The 18,381-nt window shown below is 36.2% G+C and overlaps 1 protein-coding gene across 1 annotated transcript in view; it reads right to left on the minus strand.

The window, feature by feature from the left end:
• Nucleotides 1-18,381, minus strand: part of megf10 (multiple EGF-like-domains 10) — a 214,789-nt gene that overhangs the window by 121,389 nt on the left and 75,019 nt on the right. Inside the window, exon 5 of the mRNA XM_039759025.1 lies at nucleotides 9,013-9,105. Within this exon, the coding sequence (XP_039614959.1) occupies nucleotides 9,013-9,105 (93 nt within the window). The remainder of the gene's footprint in view (nucleotides 1-9,012; nucleotides 9,106-18,381) is intronic.

Genomic DNA, 18,381 nt, shown 5'->3' on the forward strand with positions numbered 1-18,381 from the left:
GGGTCACGGGGATCTGCTGGAGCCAATCCCAGCCAACACAGGGCAAAAGGCAGGAAGAAATCCCAGGCAGGACGCCAGCCCACCGCAGATAATCGAAGCCCTTTAATCCAATTCAGACTTGCAGTGGACGGGAGTGTAACCTGGCAGCCAGACCTGGACAGGACACCAGTCCATCACAGCATCCTTTCACATGCACAGTCATACAGGGTCAATTTACAAATCATCAACAGTCCTAACATATACATCTGCGAGGATATGGGTGATAAAGCAGAAAAACCAGAAGAAAACTCACATAGACATGAGGAAAATATACAAATTCCATGAAAGCAAACACCCGGAAGAGGAATTGAAGACGCTAGGTTCATAAGACAGCACAGCTAAACTTTTTCAAGACCATGTTAACCTGCTGTTGTAATCTGAGCTTTAGAATCTCCTAAACACACTTTTGTGTATCTCTTATTTGACTCGGCTAGCTGAAATATTTTCTCATTTTGTCAGGGATTTCTTATAATTTATTTTATTTATTAGTCCTGCCATTTCGAACACACTCCACAAGGACTAAGCCATGTTTTTTATGGCTACAACCAGGGCTCTGTGATGTCTTAAAAGTTCACTTTGTCATTTCAAAACATCAATGCCGTGTAACACCATCGCCTCAGCAGGGTGCAGGTGTGGCCTTGGGTGGAGAGATTCTTGTCGATTACGAATAAATAGCTTCTCTACCCATGTACTGCAGAAGGCGTCTACACTGTAAGGGTGGTGGTGCATGGGCATTTTAGGTTGGGACGCAGTAGTTTTGTTGTCTCACAGATTGCTGCAACTCAGCAAACATAGAGCTATTGTTAATGCTATTATGGTGATTTAAAGATGATTTGTTCCAAGTTCATTTAAAATTGCAACAAATCGTAAAGTCATCTTGACACAAAATGTGCAATTATCTATGTACAGCCCCTTCCTGGTGGATTACTTATTAATAAGCATATGCCTACACACCCTTAGATTAAATGATCCTGTAAACTGGTTCATTTGCACCTCATACCACATGTGAATAATGGACTAAAACTGATAAACTAACCTTCCTCTCCTTTTTATTCTGGAAGCCGGAATTTGGCTTCATGCTTCAGTTTAAGCAAAACAAAACAAAAAATGTTGGCTCATTGTATTGGCTCTACCATTCTGAATCAATCTGGCTAAACAAGATGGGGGAAATCTACCTTATTCCTATAAATGTAATTTCACTAACTGATTAATAAAAACTGATAGAATTATGTTTAAATATTTTTGAGGGACCCTGAAAAATCGGCCTTTGTAATCATTCTAGATTATGGCACCCCTGATGCACTGATCAGGCTGTCTTTTCCCAGCTACAGTGCATGCCTGCTAAACTAAGCTAAATACAGGAATCACGTATGTCTCCTGGTGTGCCTGGCAGCTTTCTTGTGAGGTATGCAAGATTTAAAAAAATGATGGCTGCAATTTGGCACTTTGACGAGGTTTTTGCATATGTTTTGAGCCAATCAATGGTGATATGTCCAGCCAATCAGCAATGGACGATATTATTGACCATCAGCTCAGTCATAGTTACAACAGTCTATTGTCAGACACATGACAACTGTTCTTATGACGTATGGCTTAGGCATACATCTTATATTTGAAGATGGATCACATTTTGTGAAATAGATGGTATGCAGTAAAAGAATATTTTTTACCCAGATGTTCTTTTAACAAAGTCCATCCATTTATTGTATCTTACTTAATCCAAAGTAGAGTCACAGAACCTATCCTACTAACATTGGGCACAAGGTAGAAACAAGCACTAGATGAGTTATCAGCCTATTGCAGTCCAATTTAGAGTTCCTAGTTGGCTGAGCAAAATGTGTTCAGGATATGCAAGAGAAAACTGAAGTACCTGTAGAAACCCCATGGGGACACAGGAAGAAGATGCAAACTCCACATAGACAGTGACCGGATCAAAATGAGGTTTGAACCAGAGACTGAAACTGTAAACCAGCAGTAAAAACAAGTGAACCATCAATACCGAATTTGTATTTCATTAATATTATTTATTTAGTTCAGGTTGTTCCACAGCCTGATAAAGGAATAAGCTGCCCTAGAACATGAAAGAAGGAATGAATGAAACAATCAACCATTAATCTAACTTTTCATTGTTACAGTGTTTTCTATGATGATTAAACTTACAAATGTTCTTTTAAACAAGTATAAAAAATGCTAAGAGCCATCACATGTATAATCAGTCATATCTATCATTAGTTTTTTTTAAATGATATTCAGTTATGAGATTTTGACTGCAGTTAAATTTTAAATATCAAAATTTTAGTTAAGGTACGTTATTTGAATTTTAGTGTGCCGAATATATAAAAATATACTATTGACGACAAAAGTTGTTTCTTCTAATGGCTTTCTGATTTATTTTTGAATATGAAATATTTTGTAGTTTTTCACTTTTTGCAGTGATTTTAGTCTGCTTTTATTACGGACTGAATAGTGCTATCACTTCATGGGTTATCCTCCTACAACTGTTAAGACTTTGACTATGATTGGGTTAATTGTGGATTTTTATTTGGCCTGGCGTGACTGGACCCTGTATTGGACGGATGACTTGCCCAGAGCTTTCTCGTTCCTTATACCCAGTTGATATAGAAAAAGATTTTGGAGTGTTCATCAGCCTGAATTAGGTTGAAGAAATTATCATTTTATTAAAGGTAAGCAATGCAATAAACTAAATAATCAATGCCTCCATCCACGTTTCTCACCCATTTGAGAGCTGCTGTCTTTCTGGATAGAATCCAATAGTAGGTGATTAAAATATTGCTTTAGCAGAAAGCAAATGAGAATCTCATCCTCTCTTTGCTCTGGCATGAACAATATGAGTATAAAACAAATCTTTGAAGTTTGCACTAGCTGCACTGGCTGTTTAAGATAACACAGGCTTTTAGTTAATCTCATGGGACGATGATGGTTCAGCCAAAACAATGAGTCTTTCATTCATTTCTGCAACGTGAGACAACTCGGACATTTATGTGGCAACTGTGTATCTGGTGAAATTGTTTTCTTGAATGTAGGTTTTATGTGTGCTCTTTTGAATCTTTGCAATGTATCTTTTTAACCCAGTTTTGTCATTGTTTAATTTTATTACATCCTATCATTAAACAATTAGATATTCATATAATAGTACAGTGGTAAAATATGTGCTCCCTGTGTGATCACTACATTATTTTATATGGAAAATGCTATTAGGTCTTCAGTCAAAACCTAACATTAACAACAAAGTACTATAAGGACACTAATGTCACAAAGGTTTAGTACAATATGTGTTTCTTTATTTAAGTTTAAAGATTTTGACACCTTTGGAGTTGACTGATTACATTAATTTTAGTGACAATATCTTCTGTCAGATGTTTCCTGTAGTTATTAATGGCACTGTGAGGAATTTTAACCCATTTCTCCTTGCAGATTTGCTCCATACCAATGCCATTTGTTTGTTTCCAAGCACAGTTTTATTATTTCAGATTCAGCTGTAACATCTCAGTTGGGTTTTGGCCTTAACTATGACGAATCCAATCCAGAATTGAAAATGTCTTTCAGTTTAACTGTTCTGGTATTTGATTTGCTAACACAGTTCAGTTCTTTGGCTTGATATCTGATTCAGCTGTGCTACACTGCCAGTTTCATTTTGTCCAATATAACAATTTCTAAGTTGTATTAAACATCTTACAGTGGGTTTAGAATGACCAAGAGAAAGGTAAAGTAATAAAAGACCATGAGAGGTGACAGACAGTGAGGATGTGAAGAAAGCAGATTACTGTATGTGAACCCACAGCTAATGGATTTAGCATGTGTCGCCCTTTTGTGAAACGGAATGCTTTGTTATATCCCTAGTCTATGATCTCCCAGTGCCACTCTTTTGTTTTAATATCAGATATATGTGACCAATTTTTTCTAATGAAGTTTCAAATCCATGTTTATTGTCTGTTTTCACTATTAGCAACTGTCATAAAGATGTGGACTTCAGTACCAAGTGCCTTGGGAAAAACTCACCTTGCTTTTGAGTTTACTAATTTGAAATATTATGTTTCTTTTTTAACAAACTGTTTACTGTCTAATACATTGAGGGTTTAAAAGAAGTAATAAGTTCATATACAAATCTGCATGAAAAAAAAACAGCATAAAACCTAATCGTTCTTCAAATCTTGGCTATTCATCTGTGTCCATGGAAAGTTTTCTTTCTAATCTATTTTTTCATTTAATTAATCATGATGTTTATGTTTAATCATGATGGAAGGTATAGAGAACAGAAGAATAATACACGTGTGTGTTTAAAATAGCCAAATTCATAAACAAGAGCTCAAACCAATCTTTTTGTCAAACCAAATACAAAATTCTAAATAATAGTCAAAGTTCATGCCAAAATTGTCTTTAACCAGAAAAAGAAAGAAAAGCAAATGCACACTTAAACTTCACAGTTGTTATCCAAATCTCAAATGACCTAGAATATCCAGGGTGACCTTTTTATGCCTCTGTGAATATGATGTCAGGCGTTGCACATTAACATATCAGTTTCATATTCATTTGGTGGCTACTGCACCACATAATGACGACACCCATGAAAACCAGCACAAAAAGAGGTAAATAATTTTAAGCTACTTGGAAATTAGCCTAAATCAAAAGTAGTAAAGTTATACCATAATAACTTTGATTTAATATGCAAAAAAATCCACTAAAACAATTTAAAAATTAAAAACAAAACATAACCATGATATTTACATTGAAAAGTTACTCTTTTATTGTGTCAAACTGAAATTTCTCAAAGAGTTTGTACACTTTTATTGGAATGTTGACTCAGTTTTTATGATATTACAATTTTTCCTCTCTAAACCCTTATTCAAGCTGGATTATTATCAGAGGACCACTATAATTTTAGCCCCACCCAAATCACTCACATGAAAAACTTTTTACGGATTACATGTTTATGTCTCAGCAATGATTACATGAGCCTTTTACTTTCTATAAAAAGTCTGTAAAAAATAAGTCCTGTGCGAATGAACATGCAAGAAAAACTGTCATTTAAGTGAATCAGATGGGATTAAAAGTACAGAGGTCCTCCAGTAATTACTATTTTACCCAGTGCTTGAAGAGTAAAAAAATGAACACAAGGCTACTCCTTGTTGTGCATGTTAAATAACAGAGGGATAGTATACCCTTCAAAGGTTAGATGGCATTGCTAATATGCACAATTTGAATCAAAATGCTTAAGGGGGTGTGGAGCAGTGTGTGTCCCCCTTGGAGATACAAATGGACATATTGTTATTATAAGTAAGGGTTGCTAATGTGTTCCAAACTGATAGTATGTACTGATACACATGCAGTAACTACTCATAAAACAAGAACAGAGAGTACTGGTATACACCGGCCCACTTAAGCACTGTTGTAAAACTAATCCTGTCCAAAAAGGGCTTCGTTTACTTTGAAATTTCCTGGTAATTTAAAAGCCAAGCAAAATGACACCTTTTATTGCCTAACTAAAAAGATTACAATATGCAAGCTTTCGAGGCACCTCAGGCCCCTACTTCAGGCAAGATCTTGGCTAACACGGTACAACACCCTAGTACTACTGGTAATTTAAGTAAATTCCTGCTAATGTTTTCACAAATGTAAATGATAGTGAAGTACCAAGTCCTCTGCAAAATTTGTTGTTTATTCCTGTCTGTTTTTGCATGTATGTATGTAATTATCAGAGTTACATAGAATTAATCATCAATGTTTCTAAAAAAAAAAAGAGTTAAGAAAGTAATGAACAATTAAGAACTCATCACTTAATAGAAAACTACAAATTGAGACCACTGTGTTTGTTTTTTCTGTGGCTGCAAACATCAAGCTGGGTTAGGAAGTGTAACTGAACAAGACATTCACTTAACAGCTAAAACTGACTTCAAATTTAAAAATTAATTGGAATCCACATCTATAGCTAATGTCGGAGTCCGAGCCCAAGGTTATCTCCCTCTGATTTATCCGTCTTCCTATTTTCTGAGCTGTGTTATTCCTATTGGCAGCATTAAGTTCAAGGCAAAAACCAGCATTGGGTGGGATGTTGTCAGAGAACACACTCAAACATTTTGCATCAGATTAGAGTCACCAGTTAAAGTTAACAAACATACATCCTTGATTTAAACAATCCTTAACTTTCCAAAATGCTTCTTGAGATTGTAGACTTGAGTCATGTACTGCCATGCACTCTTTAAATAAAAGTGCTGGATTGGTTCTTAGAGCGGTTCCATAGGGGAACCAAAAGACTCATCACAAGAAGGTTCCAAAAAGAACCTTTATTTTTTTAGATCTTCATCAGTCCCCATACAGTAAATAACGATGGATATATTAGCTGGTAAAAGTCAATCAATGGCTCATAATTTTAAAAGGACTCTCACTGTATATAATAACACTAGGCTCACCCACATTTTAAGGCGACCGACTTTTAAGTTGACCACTTCTTAAGGCAATTCAATATGTAGATCAATTTGATATTTTATACAAACTCATTAATTTGGTTATATTGCATTTGAGCGGTATTACTTTAATACTCGTAGTTTCTGTTATTTTTGTGATGAAATTTAAACTTTTTTTCTAAATTGAGGTTGCCCTTTTGAACCCCCCTGATATTTACTACGCGGTGAGGCATTTGTACTCCATCAACATTAATTATTTCCAGAGACATAATTTTGTCTATTTTTCCAGCGCATCGCGCACAAAAGCAAGGGAACGATGGGAGCACCAGAACTCTGCTCACATCATGTCGCTTCGTACCGCAAGCTGCAAGTAGTAAGTCTGTGATAAGCGGAATACCGCTATACTTTCCACTCACGGGACGGAAGGACAGTCCCGACCGCTTTTATATAGTAAAAAAGAAGAAGAAGATATCACACAGTCTGGAGCAGAAAATCATCTTTTACCTGGAAAAACGAAACTACAAATCCCATCGTGCATTGCAAAATGGACAGGGCGTGTGTGAAAATCCGCTGGACGGAAGGACACCCGACCGCTTTTATATAGAAGGATAGGCTAAGTTCAGGTTTTCTTAATCTGGTAGTGTACTGCTTGGTAACCTACCATATAGGGTTGCCAGGTTAGAAAACTAGAAATACGGGACACTCTTAAAATCTCTCTCTATATTACTATATATATAAATTTATACATGCCCACTACATACCATGACCAATATATTATATAAAAGTAGAAACATAAGTTAAAAACATAAAGCAAGGATTTTAATGAGTTATGAGGAAAACAAAAGTAAAACAAATTGAAAATGATTTACTGAAAGTGCAATTACATACACCACAGTTTGCTTCAAAACAGCTTCAGCCTTGTTTGATAAATGTCCATTCGCTGGAATATTCATCACGAAATTTACACTTACGTTTTGGCATCTTGGGACGGATGGATGGATTCGTTTTTAAGTTAGAAAAAAAGTGGGCAGTGGCAAGTAGTAACAACACACTTTGTTGACACTGTTATGTTGCAGTGTGGATACAGAACTGCACAGCAGCACGGCTGGAGAGCAAAACGGTAACAGTGTCACTGTCCTCAGCCAACCATAGCAACTGAACAAGTTGCAAACAGGCTGCAAACACTAGTTTCCTAGTTACATTTGGGTTATTTTCATCAAGAGAATCTGAGAAAAGAAAGTATAACTACTTATAAAGTTACAACTAAGTACCGTAAGAAGGTAGTAAAAATATATTTTTATTACGAAATTTGAAAATTAACTAAATACGGGACATTTGGGTGTCCCTGAAAGATCAGTACAGGACAAGGGACAAAATTATCAAATATGGGACATGTCCCGTATATAAGGGATGTCTGGCCATACATTAAAGATTTCAGGCTTCCTCTACATATTAGGAAGTTTGGCAAAGCACAAAGAACAAAAGTCATATACAAAGATGGTTCTTTGTCAAGCAATGGCTCTATGAGCGACCACCCAACACAGTAAAAAACTTATGTAGTGCCATTAGAGATCCATTATTTTTAAGAGTGTGGCTGAAGTGAATGGACAACCATTTACAACTCAATCTCTCATATCCAGCACAGAATTCTAGAAAGCACCATGTGGTGGCCCACGTACAAGGGGTAAAGAGAGGTTCAGAGATAAAAGCACTTGTTTTAATGTTAAGTAAATGTAATAAAATATTAAAAAATGCCTATTTTATTTACATGATATTTCTTCAGCTTCCCCATTTGCAAATAATTAGAGAGATATAGCAATTTTTAATCAGGTGATGCCAGGATTGCTGGCACATGGTATGATCTTTGCCTCACTGAATAAATAATAAAAAACATTGTTTATGTTAGATTAAGCTTTAAAGAATTTTCAGCTGGTTACTTGTGAAATGGCACTGTGTCCTGAAACAAAAGCCTCTGTTGTCAATAGAATCAACTCTGTGATAGTTTCATCGTGTACAGAAGGTATGAGTAATTCACAGAAAATGTCTGCACTTTATAAAACATTTTAAGGGCAAAGTAAGAACATATTTTAAAACATCATATTTTAAACAGTTACAAAAATACATTTATGAAAGATGGCATATGTTGGCAGTTTGTTGGTAATAATAATAATAAAAATACAGTGCTATACATACAACTAACTTCTGAAGAACATTTCTAGATATCCATGCAAACATACAGTACGGAATATCAAGTGACAATCCTAATTAATGACCGTCTGTAATCTCGTCCAACCATAATGAAAGTTCCTTGTTCCAAAAATACTCCACTGACTAAGTGCAGAAGAATGGACTGATATATACAAACACAAACACTTAGCTTAGTTATTGTGCACACTTCCACAGACCACTACCAAAAAGCAAAAGAAAAATATTTAACTATCAAAGTCAACCAATGCATTATTAATCACATTGAAAGGAGAGATTGATTTGTCCAAGTGACAGAGCAGCAGTCATGGACTATAAGACAGACAGCAGCAGGTGGAAGACTTACCACTGGAGCAGTTGGGTCCACCCCAACCAGGTTCACATTGACAGGTGTTGGGAGCAATGCAACGACCATGAACACATTTATCAGCACAGTGGGCTGCAAACAGGGAAGAGCAAGAAAAAATAAGGGAAAGTGAGGTCAAGTTACATGCTTTCACACACAAACACAACTACTACCAGATTTCCCTAGGAGGAGATTCCGTGTCTCAGTGCTCAGCAGTCGCATTAACAGGAGGCCCACAATCATTTTTTAGTGGTGACATGGAGTTCACATAAGCTAGAAAAATTATTTGGGAGAATATGGGCTTTTTCCATGCAATACAGTGAGTGCACCGTGGTTTTGATTCATTTGTTTTAGCATAAGCAGACTTGTGATCTCACATTCTAAAAGAAATTTCCAGAAAGCTTTACTGCTCAATTTTCATACAACTGTTCTGTAACATATCCTCATTTTTCCAAATAACCTCTGTCAACTTTAACTTGTCAGGATCTTGTTGATGTTGGTTTCTAATGTTTATACACATTTAGTGCACACTTTTGGTATTCTGAAAATATTTTGTTATCATTTCTTTGTTGATGTCATTCCATCGCTATTTTGTGTACATGATTTCTAAGGGTGCCATCATTTTGTTTGGTACTTTCATGGACTCTGACATTATAGAGCTTTGAACACTGTGTGTTACTAGATGCGTAATTTGCATGTTATGTAACATGCGATGTGTTGCTGGTAACATGCGATGTGTTGCTGGTAATGCTGTAAAAAAATGGCTATATCCATATCTGTCCTCCTGAAAAGCTCTTAAGGAAATACTACAACTGATCTCTGATATTCATTATTTCATACTGTCTAATAGGACTCATATTTCATCACATCCTGAGACAACAGCATTGCATCAGTAAGAAACAGGAGTGCACTGCTGCTGTTTGCCTGCCAGAATGAGGCATGCCAATGAGCTCTGCTTGACCATTCTCAGAATCCTCAATCATGAATCTTAGCAATTAACAGTGCTTTTATCAAAGCAATGTGTTTAATATTTAGCTAGCTGTGAATGATAGCAATTTTTTATCAATCACAATCAATTCAATAACAGGTCATTGCTTAACTCTTTTAGGGCTGATGTCAACTTTTGTCAAAATTCAGGGGTAGAGGACGGGGATCACCAGTAAACTGCAACAAAAATCACCCTTATGTTTTAGTTCAACTCTCTTTGCTAGAAGGAAAGTTACATAGCTTTGTTAATTTAACCTCGATTCCCTACGGGTGAAGGAGTAGCAAAGAGCAAACAACCTCTAAAATGGCACCGACATCTGGCGAGAGACAAAAGCGAATGTGCAAAGCAAAATACTCCATAGACATTTTACGCAATTTCGTTGAATAGAACTCTGACTTGTCAGACTCCGAGTATGATGCAAGTGATCTGGAGATGAATATCGAAAATGAAAGTGAGGTACCAGCATCATCTGATTGGCCCCCAGCTGATTGTGAACACTTTCACGTAGCTGATACACCTACAGCAGTGTTCACCTGGGAGGGCCACCACATATCGTGTTACATTGCAACCGCCACTACAAACCACCTGCTGTGTGAAGACAGCCAGGCAGCAGGCCCACTGTGCATTCCTGCTGTCCATCGAGGTGCCCCTTCACAGCCACTGCCACCAGAGATGCCAAACATAAGCCAACAGCAGCCATGGCACGTAGCAACCATTGCTTTGTGTGCTTTTCAGAAAACTGAGTTTTTTGGAAAAAATATTCAGCCCTCAGAGTTAAAATGCAATGTGATTTTGGTGGACAACTGAACTCGCTCCTGAAAACTGATCATTCCATGGTATTGTAGTATCAAGTGGAATATTTCAAGTTAAACACAGAATAAGCTATAGACACTTACTGTAACATTTTTAATAAATTACATAAAGTGTTGTAAAATGTTTTGGAGCACCCTCTTGTATAAGCACATTGAAATAAGGTATTTAGGGTTTGTATTGAGATCTTCAGCCATCTGCTTTCAATAGCGAGGGTCATCAGTCATATATTAGATGGGCTGACCCCTGCAATTTCTCCAAATGCAAGAAAGCTTACTGGGTAATTTGTGAGATCATCATCAATATGTAACAATTATATCATATATGTAAGCTCTATTGATACCAGGAGCCTCGGTTGTTTTATATCACTTAATTCTTATTCATAACAATCATGTTATTAAATCAGTAATTAATGTGTTTATAAAGACTGGACAACTTGCACAGTTTCACCATACAATGAGCAGCATGCATAAACAAAATGGGACAAGAGGCATGCAAAAAAAATGACTTGGTAATAAATAAAACAAAAGTTGCAGTGTATTCAATAGCTGTAAAGAAAAAAGTATGACAACATTTTTAGTGAGCAAACCACCACATGCTGGCACATAAATTATTGGAACCCAGTTTTATTTGTTTTAACAGGAAAAGATAAAAACAGTTCAAAAAGATTACATTTTCTCAAAATGCATAATAATACTCTGCACAAAATACTATTACAGAAATGTATTTCCGTTGCACAGATTTTTGAAGATTTTTGCAAAAAAATATTATCCTTACCGTTTTCTTTAAAAATGAATGAGTTAATGAGAAACACGTGACACTTTCCTTGTGTTTCAACTCAAATGTACAATGAAGAAGGAGATGTTTTCAAAGAGAAAATGGCATTTGGAGAACTTTTAATACAAATTGTTTGTGTAATGTAACATGTGACATTATATGTCTCATTTTCATAGAGAAAACACAACTCTTAAAATAACCCTTTATAAATTAAGTATTTTTTTTACAAAACAACTCAATTTTCCATTGTTAATAAATGAAGTAATAAATACCAATTTATTCCATTTGAGTCAGAGAAGCAGAGCATCTCTGTGAGCAAAAGAAAGGAAGGGATCAGAACTTGATAGATATCATTGAATATCAGTTAATATAAAATATAAAATTCCATATAAATATATTATTAATATACAAATGTATATCATTAAACAATTTAGAAGTGCAGGGTCTAAGCCTGTCCCAACAGTCCTAGATGCAAGGTGGGAAATGGCCTTGAACACAGCATGTGCCAGTCCATCACAGAGGCACACTCACACACACACTCACATTAATACACTATTAACACTGGGTCACATTGGAACTGAAAATTAACGAAACATGTACATCTTTTCAGAAAAAAAAGCCTACACAGGCAGATGGAGAATGTGAAAAATTCCCAAGTAAAATAACAGGGTTGAGATTTAAACCAGGACACTCGATCCAAGAGGGCCTACATTAAAATACTGTCATAAAAAAGTGTGTTATTAAATATAATTAATAATGCCAAAAATGTAAATGTGTAAAATCAAAAATATCTGTTCCTTACTTAAGGGGTTTAATTTAAATCAGAGCTGCAGAGACTAAAGCTGATCCTGCCAGCATAGGACACAAGGAGAAACCACCCTGGAGAGGGAATTGCAGAATATTATATAACATAACATAACATTCTCATGCCTCCTTAATCCAATTCAAGCCTGGCAGAAAAACAGCACTGGACTAGCAATCAGTTCTTTTCTGGAAGCACCATCCCACCCAATAAAACCCCGTGCAGACATCACCTGGCATGGTATTCCAGTCAAGAAATCTAAATATATGATGAAGCACCACTAAGCACTATGCCACAGTATAGTATTAACTCATGCACAATCTTTAATTTCTGATTGGTATATAAATAAACTGGCACTCATCTGCAGTATGTGCTATTGCTTTTTTAAACTGCTTGATACTTTGGTATCTTTATTGTGGAACTTCCATTTTATTCTCCTGTTCTAATGGGTTTTATTCTATCTATTTTAACAGCCCATAGATACAGTATTTCTGTAGTCAGGGTAGCTGCCAAGGTGGCACAAAATATTACTGTCATTCAGGTGCCTTCTGTTGAGGACATATAAAACACGTGGCTCCCTTAGAAACACAAACAGTATTATTGAAAATCTCTGCTATCCTGCACAGTCACTTTTCTCACTCCTTTTTTCTAGCAAACTGTACAGGAACATTCTTATGGCATCAGAAGATTCAGGACAGGTTATATCCATAGATGATATGGCTAGCGAACAACCAATTATAATGGCAAATACTGTATGTATTCCTGTACAGCATATACAGTGTGTTTATATATAAGTATATCTCTATATATATATATATAAAGCAATAAAATGTCAGGCATGCATCCATGGCCAGGCATCCAAAAGAGGATTAAAATGTCTGATGAGTAAAGGCAGCAAGAAGCACAAGCAAGAGGGATGTAAGCTTTAGACTATCCAATGATCAGAGGCAACAAGAAACACAAGGAAAGATGGACATTAGGGCTAGAATGTTCGATGAACAAAGGCAACAAAATGCACAAAGAAAGACGGACACAAGGGCTAGAATGTCCGATGAACAAAAGCAACAACACGCATAAAAAAGACAGATGTAAGAGTAATGTCAGATGAACAGAGGCAACAACATGGACAAAGAAAGAGAAACATAAAGGCAAGTATATACAGTGAACAGAGGTTCCAAATGCACAAAGTGATCAAAACAGGCAGACTTACCATTGCACTATTGTGCCCGTTTTACTAATTTCACTGAGCTATTATAGTTAGTAGTATATAATTGTATATATGCTGTATTTAATGTATACTAACATACTCTGATGTTTAAAGGCTCTAAAAAACACAACTAGACAACAGGTAAAATTAATTTTCAATAAAAAAACTAGCAACCTGGTCCAATTTGTAGCACTTTGTGAGTGTACAATTGTCTGTGTTAGTACTGCATTACTGTCATTTTTCTGAGGAGACGCACAAGTAAGAGTTTCATTGTACTATGTACACATGACAATAAATTTGAACCTGAATTTGAGCGACTCTGCCTGTAGGCCCATTCCACTAAGATGGGCACTGACAGAATAGTCATTATAGTAAGTGGGTATGATCATGAATGGAGGGGCCATATTAATAAATACAGCCATCAATTTGCATCAATTAAAATTAAGGCAAAGAGTTAATTAGCAGCAAAAACTGGTCACTAATTAAGAAAAGGGTTCGAATGAAAACCTGCAGCCACAGTAGCTCTCCAGGACTGGAGTTGGAGAGCCCCTGCTCTAGACACAATGGTGCATCCTGTACTATCTGACAGCCTCCCATTAATCTCATGAGACCTCCTCATATTAAATATCTTGTTACCTGAAAGGCCTTTTGCACAAATCTCTGAGAGCTCTAAGCACTGTGCCACCTCACCTCCCTTATTTATGTAGGTGAATTTTAAGGTCACTATTATGTTTTAATTTGATGGTGGGACATTTGCACGGTCTAACTGGAGATTCAACTTTTCTTCATTTACTTTTTATTTTGTCTTCTTTTGTAAGCTGATATGTCATCCTGTTTTACTTTGCTTTCTACAATTTTCTTGTTTAATTTCTAATAAAGCCTTATAATGAGAGGGATATATAAAATAAACATTGTTTAAGTGAGGAGTTTTTAAATCGGTTTTAACCATTCTTTCTAACTTTTCAACATGGCTTAACAGTACTTAGTAAGAAATGTTAAGGCAGAAAAAATATCCTGGTATGTAAATCATAGCAGGTGCTAGCTTTTTCTCCAGGGGACTCTAATGGATTAACTTATTTTAAATAATAACAGAGTTACATAAGCAACTCTTACTAGAGATTTTATAATGAGCAATACACAGTAACAATACCCCAGTAGTAAGTTTCCACCACAAGACTTCTCTCAGAAAAAGAATATTTTGTGAATTTCGGGCAGCTTCAGTTGCGTAGGCACTCGAAGAAAGTAACTGCAAAGAAAGGCTGTTCTTAAGAAAGTAACTTGTGTCAACAGCTGGGTGTGTTCTAGGACCAAGTTGAAATGTAGGATTATGTTGCACAGCTGAATGTCTCCATGGTAGAGCATTAAAAATATTTCTTTGTAACTTCTCATGTGGAAAACAGCCATCAATTACAGGAAAAATGACATCACAGATCCTCTAGAGACATCATTTAGACTTAGTCCAGAAAAATTGGAATTTTGCAGTGCGTAAAAATAATTAAATAAATCAGCAAATAACAATTGATTTGTACTTAATTTGTGTCTTCAACACCATCAGCTCCTAAAATGTTTTAAGTGAACCTAATGAAGACAATATTTCTCAAAACTTTAAACATTTTATGATAGGTGGCCTGATAGACAAGTTGTTTACGCGGGAAAATGTGGCAGAGGTCTAAGGCAGGGCCCAGCAAAGGCCGAAAACAGAGAAGCTCATACAAGCAGTCATTATGCATGACTTTGTGCCAGTGCAGTAGGAAAAAGTCTGTCATGCATGGTTAATGTAACAAATGCTCTGGAAGAGTAACAGACAGGAATACCTCAAAGCGAGATAGAGGGAGATGCCGCCATTGGTGGAAGTGTGCAGTATTCTACCAAGCCCTGAAGTACATTTGCATGCGATGCCTAACCCTCTGTTAAAAGACAGAAAGAGTAATGAGGCCATAAGGAGTACAAAAGATGATAAGAAACCTCCATTAGATTACTGCTAATGGTGCTAGGCTTCAAAAGTATAACTCTTTCGAGAGAAAAGGCAGGGGGTGGGCTACCTGGATGAAGACATGGCCATTTGAGGCAGCTAAAAGGTCAGGTAGTGTAGTGGCAAAAGTAGTGCTTCTGTCAACGTCAAAAAAATTCCAGAGCCTGGGCAGAGCTAACCCTGGGGCACAATTACAAGATGTCTCACAGTCCTTAAAGCCTAAATTCAGAGGATCTGTTGGGGAAAGGGCTCACTGGTAGAAGAAGTGAGGTCAGAAATGTGAATGAGGCAAAAATCGAGTGTTAAGACCTTGTTAATTACTGCCCTTTATCATTTTATTTATTTTTGGAATGATATTATTCATTTTGCTGTTAAATTGTATTGTTATTTTTATGATATCAACATGTCCTCATTTTTTTAATTCTTTTTAAGGATTCTGGCTTCAGCTCTGATTAACATTTTAGCTTTGTTTTTCTAGTGTTCCATGGATTGCCCCCTGCCTGCCTTTGGACAATTCTTTCATTATTTCCCCAATAGAATCAACATAATTTATCTATCATATTATTTATTTAAACATCTATTTTGATTCATTCTTCCAAATGAACACATCAGTGAGAGTAAGAAATGCATTAGTGTGGCACATGGAGATGGGCAAGCAGGTAAGTCATTTAACCTGATGTCAAGGTTTGACAACGGCTTTCTCCCTGGCTTTAATTTTATTTATTTGTTTTTAATTGTGTTGTTCCCTTTGTAAATGTAATTATTTGTATTAATTAGCTTCTTTGTTTAATTGTGTTTAATGTTGTGTACATCTGTTTCATAATGATTTTGTAATTTGCTCTTTGAGTCTTAATTGTTTTGTTTTATTTCACACTTTACTGACTGCAATGAAAGGACAGTGAATTTCAGACATCTCTAACATCTGGGGTAACGTAGCAAAGGATTTCAAGGGTATTCCAGAAACAGAGTTCCAAATATGTTCCCATCAATGGCAACTTCATCTTACAAAATGCACAACTGTAGAAGTGTACTTTGAAGATGACAGTAGCCGCTAGTGTACAGATACGCACACATTTTTTCTACACGTTCATTCTTGAAATTAAAATGGCACATCTTATACTGTATATACAGTATACATTAAGGTACAAAGTTGGTAACTTTTCCCTGAAAAATACCAAACTTACCCTTTTAAAGAGTCTGCATTAGTCAGATGCTCTTCTTGACCTTAACATGTAGAATGCACTAGTAAGAGCCATTAGTAGAGGAAAAAAAATCTCGTAGTTGGGAATTATTGATCTTTTGTTTTGTTTCTTGATTTGCATTTTTCTAAGCTCCTAAAGGATTTGTTTTGACTCAGTCATGCATGACCTTAATCCTACACGACTGGATGAACCCAAAAATCAAAGCTGAAACAATATGAGAGGCGTCCTATTAATTTAAAAAAATCAATTAAGCCTCTCCTAAGAGCTGTTAGTGTTATTGTTTGGAATTGGATTTGATGGCAGAAGAAGGAGAACATATGGTGTGTTCTGCAGGTAAGACTGATGCACAAACTGACAGAAGAGATAAATAAAAACTTTAAAGCGAAAAGGTCACACTAGACAAAACATAAGTTAGTGTTGTATGCTCCTCTCTCTCACTGAAGCTCTGCTAAGTCTCCTGTCCTTGTTTTTGACATACTTTATGTCAAGGAGACCCATCCCATGTTTGAAGTAATGTATGTTTAGGAACAGTATCACCATAATGAAACAGCTTACTTCTGTCACACTAATAACTATAAATCCTTACATCTATTAACCTTCATCATTCATCCGTCCATCCATCCATTATCCAACCCGTTATATCCTAACTACAGGGTCACGGGGGTCTGCTGGAGCCAATCCCAGCCAACACAGGGCGCATGGCAGGAAACAAACCCTGGGCAGGGCGCCAGCCCACCACAAGGCACACACACACCAAGTATGCACTAGAGACAATTTAGAATCGCCTTCATCATTCATGTTTCTGACAAATACTGGTTTAATTAATCTTTGTTATTCATTACCTTTGGTAAAATATTTCTAAAAGTTTACTGTTGTGATTCCTGGTTTTAGTACACTGTGCTGTGATTCTTTTTTTTTTTATTTTTATATTTATTAACTTCATTTTTGGAATTATTGTTTATTTTTATCATTATTTTAACAGCATCTTTCTGTGTTCTGTTTTTGTATGGTTGCTACAATACTGTTTACAGTTGGTGTGCCCATTGTTAGTCACATGACATGGCGGTAACAGTTCAGTTTCAATACTCCTTCCTATTATTATTGGATATTTGGCAGACACATTCACCTACAGTAAGTCAGCTTACAAGACCAGGATATAATATAATTGTTTACATGCATACTTTTGCCATTTGACGAACAAGAAAGTTAAGTGAGTCAGTGATTGTTTTGTTGGTCAATGGTACTGATATTAGTCCGGCGTGTACTTCACAGATTTGGGAGACTGCATTTGAGTTTGGATTTGGCATGTTCTTTTTTTTTCTCCAGGTACTGCGGTTTTCCTCCCCCATCATTAAGACAAATGTGTAAGGATAATTGGTGACTGTGACCTACATGAGAGTGCGCAAAAAATGCAATCAATAATGGACTGGTGTCCTGTCCAATGATGACTTCTGTACCTTCTCTCTGGGCCTCTAAGATTTTGGATAGAGAGATGTACCTTTTCTATTTTGGAAAAGATTATCTACCTCCTTTTATTTCCATCTTATAACTATCTTTATTAATGTAAAGCAATATATAACCAAAATCTTACCCACCATCATATAGCTTCCC

This window comes from Polypterus senegalus, chromosome 7 (assembly GCF_016835505.1).
Source record: "Polypterus senegalus isolate Bchr_013 chromosome 7, ASM1683550v1, whole genome shotgun sequence".
Classification (NCBI taxonomy): domain Eukaryota; kingdom Metazoa; phylum Chordata; class Cladistia; order Polypteriformes; family Polypteridae; genus Polypterus; species Polypterus senegalus.